Source organism: Sorghum bicolor, chromosome 10 (assembly GCF_000003195.3).
Source record: "Sorghum bicolor cultivar BTx623 chromosome 10, Sorghum_bicolor_NCBIv3, whole genome shotgun sequence".
NCBI lineage: Eukaryota > Viridiplantae > Streptophyta > Magnoliopsida > Poales > Poaceae > Sorghum > Sorghum bicolor.
In genome coordinates, this window is record NC_012879.2 from 50973567 (window position 1) to 50980970 (window position 7404).

Sequence of the window (7404 nt, forward strand, 5' to 3'; positions counted from 1 at the left end):
CACCGGACTCACTGTGAGTGCGTCCGGTGCTTGTCAGAAGCAAGTACAGTTAGCCGTTAATGGAGCACCGGACGCTCTGCGCAGCGCGTCCGGTGCTCTAGTTTTCGGTGGAATTCGGGTGGTCGGCCCTTGGACTTGATGGGGAGTATTTATACTTCTCCACCTCATCTATGGGAGGCCTCTTGCCCATTTGTTCACCTAAGAGACATCTTGTGGTGCAAGAGAACCAAGAGCCTTGAGAGGATTGAGAATTGAGTGATTTCTTGAGTGAATCCTTCTCTAGTTGAGTTTCAAGAGTTCAAGTGTGCATCTACTACTCTCTAGAGCCTTGTTTGAGTCAAGTGAGAGTTCTTTGCCATCTTTGTGGGAGCAGCCGTCATGTGGATGTGGGAAGAGAGAATAAGGATGAGTGATGATGGTACGATAGAAAATAAGTATGGTTTTTACCCTTGACGTGGATGAGTTAAGTCCATGGACCATGTGTCCACATGCAAGATGAGAGTGTTGCTAGAGAAGAAAAGACATATTTTTGAATTTCAAATAACTCTTTTGTTTCTTCATATACTTTTGACGACTTGAACAAAATTGAAGTTCTAAGATCTATATGTACATTTTTTCTTAAAATCACATTCCTTAAATAAAACATTAAACTATATAGGTAATTGGAAAAAAGTGTATGTCCTGTTCCAATGCATATGTAAATAACATGTGTAGCAATAGCATAAAATCTAACTCCAAGACACAGTGGACCAAACGGTGTGATTTGTTAAATAAATATCTAAGTCACAAACTCAAACTAACCATATAATAAGTTGTAAACTCAGTTGTAAAGTATGGGCACGATTACTATCTATACCTAATAAAAAAATGAAATGTTAGGCTTTTTTTCGTCCATCCATTTGTTTTTGTCTGTCTTCCTCTAACTATAGGACAATGAGAAGTTTATCTGTCCGGAATTATCTATACCTATTAATAAAGAGGTAAAATTTTAGGATTTTTTTCATCCATCCAATTTTTATGTCTTTTTCTATCTATATATCATTGACAAGGAAACCAGGACATAATTGTTTATCCGGTAGAGAGTCCAAATAGTAGATCATCGATGCATGCCAGAGTCCATATAAAAAAGAAAAGTATGGAGGCAAGCAGGAAACCAGGAAAGAGTAGACAGTCCAAACAGAAGATCGTCACTGCATGGCAGAGTCCATATAAAAAAGGAAATACGGAGGCAAGCAACTTAGCATCAAATGCACGCTAGCTTTGAAGGGATTAAACTCCTAACTTTTCTTTGATTATTAATAAAGAAATATTTTGACCACAATGTTAATGTAGTTTTCATAAGGAATAAAATTTATTTTAATGAGTCCATATAAAAAAAGGAAATATAGAGGCAAGCAACTTAGCGTCAAGTGCATGCGGACTTCGTATGGATTAAACTTTTAATTTTTCTTTAATTATTAATAAACAAATATTTTGACCGCAAAATATTAATGTAGTTTTGATAAGGAATAAAATTTATTTTTATTAGAATTTGAATGAGCTGATGATCCAACTAATCAATCCGTGAACTAAAATTTTAAGTAGTTCTAATATAACCTGAATAAATCTATCTCTAAGGCATATACATATAACAATGTGATTCTCGACATGGGCTACTATAACAAAATTAAGAGATATCTCTATTATAGTCATGAATGGACAGACCAATCCTTGCCATAAAACCCATTAACAACTTTGATCAGATAATAGAATTACATATTTTTATAGATTTTCAATAAAAATCATGTATGTAGAGATGTAAGTTTACCAACACTATGATAGTATAAAAATTAAATTATAATATATTATGACTAAATAGTTTTATGCCTTACAACAAAAGAAAAAATATCTATCAAAATTATATTTTTAATTCAAAACAGATCTAATATGATACTATCATATTATTGCTAATATTAACTTATAACATACTCTGTAGATGTCATGATTATTACAAAATAAACTATACCTCATTTTTCTAAATTCTAATAGGAAGTACACAAAAAAAATAAGTATGTAACATTCTTATTTCCCTTTAAGGTTCCTGTTGCAACGCACAGACATATTTTCTAGTATATATTTGAAGAGGCATAATTGGGATGGATAAATAAAAATTGGAAGTAGATAATAGAGCTCAAATGATTTATAGTTTTTGAAATATATTTAAAAATAACTTTTAATGCGAGTGATTTTTGAATGTGAATTTTTGAGATGTTACACTCGTACCCAGATTACTTGGCATCCTAGGCTCAAGGCCTGTTTTGAAACTCATTTTTTCTCTCTCTTCTTATATATATTGTCATGTTATCAAAAATAAATACTTCCTCCAAATTACTTTACATCCTAGGCTCAAGGCTTGTTTTCACAACCCTGCCTGCTATATTTAGGGCGGGCCACACGCTCGCCCACCGTAGGGCCATAGTGCCAAAAAGGACGAAGAAAGGGTGTCTACGAGGCTTTGAACCGACAAACACCGGGCAAACATCCTTACGCACTAGTTGTTTTAATTGCGAAATTTTCTTAGAAAAAATGCACCCGTAGATCTATTTAACAAGGACAAAGAAGAAAAAAAAACCTCCTAATTAATCACTCTTTGGTTATCACAATCATATCCTAAACGTCAAGTATTTCAGATATGAAAGGAGTATGTGACAACCTATTTAATACAAATAAAACTCACTTAGAACTCCTATTAAGATTAGCCTTAGTTTGATAGCAATTATTGCCTTCTCTCTAATAAATGATCTTTAGTTTTGAAAAACACACGAATTGACTCTATTCTATGACGCCGACTTCCTATTTCTCCAACATTTGTTGTTCTTTACACAAAACTTATTTGTATTGTGGCCTTGTTTAGTTCCCCTCCTCCAAAATTTACACCCTATTCCATAAAATATTTAGACACTATTAAATATAGATTAAAAAATAACTAATTGCACATATTACGACTACTTTGCAAGATAGATATTTTAAGCTTAATTACTACATGATTTTGACAATAAAGTGCTATAGTAACACATATGCTAATGAAGGATTAATTAGGCTTAATAATTTTTATCTCGAGGATTACTAAGGCCAGTCTCAGCGGGCCGTTTCAATGCACTGTTTCCAAAATAAATCCGTTGACAGGGCATCAATGAAACGAATAATGAAACAACCTCCACAATGCATGAGTTTCACCTTGACGTTTCCTAGGCTGGGCAAAGCATTTAATTACTGCAAAATGATTGGATCACATGCAAGATGGTGAAACGATTTAGCCCTGAGTGGGGATTTCATCCCGTTTCACCGCGTGGGAAACAACGCCCGCGGAGTTTCACCATGGTGAAACTACTTCCTTCTCTCTCCTCTTTGTTTCATGCAAAAAGTGCAGTTTTGCTGACAAGGCGCTCTAATAAATATGTATGACATCTTGGTGAAACCCCCACAGAGACTGACCTAACGGATTCTGTAATTTGTTTTTATTAGTATCCGAATACACACTCTCATGTGACACCCGATGTGACCTAAAATTTTACACCCTAAAACTAAACAAGGTCTTATTTTCTGTACATATAGTTGGATGACACATGGAACCAATCATTTTTGTAGTAGTTTGCTAAGGCCTTGTTTAGATGTGATTTTTTTTTTATTTCGCTACTGTAGAACTTTCGTTTGTTTGTGGCAAATATTGTCTAATCATAGACTAACTAGGGTCAAAAGATTCGTCTCGTGATTTACAGACAAACTGTGTAATTAGTTTTTATTTTCGTCTATATTTAATGCTTCATGCATGTGTCGCAAGATTCGATGTGATGGAGAATCTTAAAGCTTTTTAGTTTTTGGGTGAAGTAAACAAGGCCTAAGTGTGTCTAGTCTATGGGCGCAGCGAAGCGTGTCTGCTTTTCTAGTATAAGATCTTGTTTAAATTCAGGATATAAAGTTTTGGGGTGTCACGTTAAGTATCACACGGAGATATCATATCAAGTGTTCGACGCAAATTCAGGATAAAACAAATTACAGAAGTCCTCGGTACTCTATGAGACAGATTTATTAAGTCTAATTAACCCATCATTAGCACATGTTTACTGTAGCTTTATTATAGCACCATATTATCAAATTATAAACTACTTAGGCTTAAAAGATTTGTCTCGTAAAATAGTCACAATCTATGTAATTAGATTTTTTTGTTCATATTTAATACTCTATGTATGTGTCTAAATATCCATCGGGAGTAAATTTTAGGGGGGGGAACTTAATCAAGGCATAAGACTACATATATAGTCGTGTGCTAGTATTCCTCGAGCCGGAGGCGCGCATGCTGCAGCCGTTCTGGTCAAGAAGGCTTTTCATCAAATCTTCAAATCTTGCTGGGCTGTCAGGCTTTTCCGGGGACTCTGAAACTCCACTCTTTGGGCCGGCCTCCGGGTAGAGATAGGCCACTAGATCAAGCGGGCCCATTCTTTCATCGAGTTGCAAACCAACAATACTAACTACGCCTCTCTTGCCATCAAATTGAGCCTTTAAACCTGCAATTGTTCCGCACACCAGGGGAAAAACAGATCAACAAGTGAAAAAGAGCTCCTATCGTGATGTAGCACTTGACATTGAGAATTGGTAGTGTGTAATAAAATCGTAGAATCTAGCATTTGACAAATTGAGCCTATTTGTTATCCTTCCTCACTGTAATAATTTATATATACCATGAGCAGAAGGGATTTGGAGCTGATGTATATCGGAGCCTAGAAAAATTGTTGCCTCAGAGAGCTCTATCCAATCAAATTAAGATACTGTAACTAACATCGGACGTCTTAAATTGTTGCCTGAGCCAACCAACTTTCTAAGCTTCTAAAAAACTAAATACTCCGGCCGTATGCCCTTAATCTCCATCTCTCTTCCTAATTAATTAATCCCTACATAGAAAGGTTTAACCAAACAATCTCACTGTGTTTGATCATCAAGAAACTTTCGTTTTGGTGTAGTGGGTAATGTACGTAGAAAGATCATGCATTTCACACCATGTATGCGCATAGGGTCGCGTTGTGCTGACCTGTATTTTCAGCTAGCCATTCCATGGCCTTATTCATCAGGTGTGATGAGCACTGCGTTTCCACCTTGACTTCTATCCTCGGTCTCCTTCTCGACCCTGAGTAGGGATAATAGCTGACGTAACCACCGGCAAGCTGGAAGCTTCTGAGCGTACTTAGTGCACGCCTGTCTGGACTAGTCTCTCGCTGCTCCATTGGCAAAGACTCCTGCATGCAATGCAAGCCAGCGACAAAAGATTATTCCATACTTATTAGAATAACTTGCCAGGTTTTAAATGTAGTTAACAAAACGGATGTGAAACACTACGTGCTATGTAAAACATAACCTAAAGAGCAACATTTCAATTAAAGTTGCAAATATACAAGTCCAAAAGTCAAACTGAAACGTGACAAGCAAATTGAACTTATGGTTTACACTTCAACATAAAAACATATTTTCGATCTAGAGTTACAGTTTAAATAATTCAAAGTTACCACAATGGCCGGCGAGTTCATATATTTTTCATAGAAAGTGGTAGGTGATATATACTACTATCTCTATTCTAAATTCTAAGACGTTTTGATACTTGTAAATATATATTATCTAGACATAATTGTATATCTAGATGCGTAATAAAAACTATAAATCTAGAAAAACTTAACGTCTTATGATTTGGAACGTAGGGAGCGGTATGTAAGTGTACCCAATGGGGTGAAGGTGTGGATGTGATGATACCTGCGGTGAGAAGGTTAGCAGTAACGTCTGGTGCTTGTGACTCGTCGTCGGCATTTGTTGCAAGCTACTAACTCCACCATTATCATCACTGACCTTCTCCTCTCGGACTAGCTCCTTTTTCTTCTTGCGGAAGAACACGCTGAGGAGATTACACGGCATGCAGCTGTTGACCGGGACGTGGTGCGGAGCTGCTTGTGTTTCCAGCACCACCAGCGGATGATGATGATCCGCGGCGGCGGAAGCGGAAGGCTCCCCTGCTGGCTTTGCCTGCAGCGGTGTGGCAGTGGCAGTTCCGGAGCCGGTGGAAATGGAAGAATGATCATCTTTCTCTTTGCCAAGGAGTGGCTGGTGCTCTTCTCTCGACGACGACGATGTTCGTGATGAGCCGAGGCGGCTCCGAACATAGCCGGCAGCAGCTTTGTCTCCTCGTGAACGTGACGAGGCGGCGGCGGCGGCAGTCTGCAGGTTTACCTTGGGACGACACCGGCCCCCCGGATGGGCGATGATCCCACAGGAGCGGCACAAGCTGGGGATTCGCTCGTACACCACGGACACCATCCCGGCCGTGCCGTCGTCCAGGTCGACGGGGATGGAGTGGACGAGCGGCGCCGTGATGTCGACCTGGATACGGGCACGGAGCAGGTCGACTGGCTCCGTGCCGAGGTCGGGCAGCACGACTGGGACGCCGACGCGCGTCGCGAGGGCGCAGAGCGAAGCTGTGCTGAAGTATTCCACGGGGACGTTGTGGAAGTGGAACTGCACCCACAGGTCGGCGGTGGAGAAGCCGACTCCGGCGAGCTGGTCGACCAGATTCACCTCCGGCTTGGCTTGCCGCATGAGGAAAAGGAGGCCGCCGCCGTCGCCGTCGCCGCAGCACCACGGCGCGCCGTCCATGACCCTTGTTAGGTCTGCCTCTTGCTGGAACTGGACGAGGTAGGCACCGTCCGCCGTGACTGGCCACAGGTTGACGGTGCCTGATGCAGCAGCCCAGTCTCGAAGAAGCCTGGTGCCAACCAAACCCATGCCCATGTCGTCTACACCGCTGGCACCATCCGAGGAGACGCGGAGAAGCTTGCCCAAGATGAGCACGCTGGCTATGCAGGTATCTTGGGTCAGCACCACGCTCCTTGATAGCGAGACGGCTTTGCTCAAGTTGCGCTGCCGCTGATGATCACCGGAACCGCCGTTCATTATCGCAATGGTGGTATGTTGTCGGTCGTCGACGGCCTCGACGGATCGGATCGCGGGTGGCAAGGGGGCTAAGTGCGGCGGAATTGCAAGACTCAGCTCGCCCGCGTGCGGCAGCGGAAGTGATAAGATCTGATGCACAGAGCTCGATCAGTTTGTGCAGGCTGCCGTCGATATGGCGTCTACAGTTAAAGCAGCCCTGCGCTTGACCAGCGTAGACCACGCGCAAAAGACCACGACGACGACGCCGCGTGAGGGAACCGCCGAACGACCACACCAGGGGACAGTCGTTAGGCCTCGTTTAGTTTCCAAAAATTTTCAAGATTCTCAGTCACATCGAATCTTGCGGCGAATGCATGGAGCATTAAATATACATGAAAACAAAAACTATTTGCACAGTTCATCTGTAAACCGCGAGATAAATCTTTTGAGCCTAGT

General features: G+C 40.9%; 1 protein-coding gene across 1 annotated transcript; it reads right to left on the reverse strand.

Moving 5' to 3' along the window:
• LOC8079307 lies at positions 4230-7116 on the reverse strand. The gene is made up of 3 exons (XM_002438561.2): positions 5779-7116; positions 5066-5270; positions 4230-4544 (listed from the first exon to the last, which is right to left on the reverse strand). Exons 1-3 carry the CDS (start codon positions 6967-6969, stop codon positions 4288-4290), a joined length of 1653 nt encoding a protein of 550 aa, XP_002438606.2. The 5' UTR covers positions 6970-7116; the 3' UTR covers positions 4230-4287.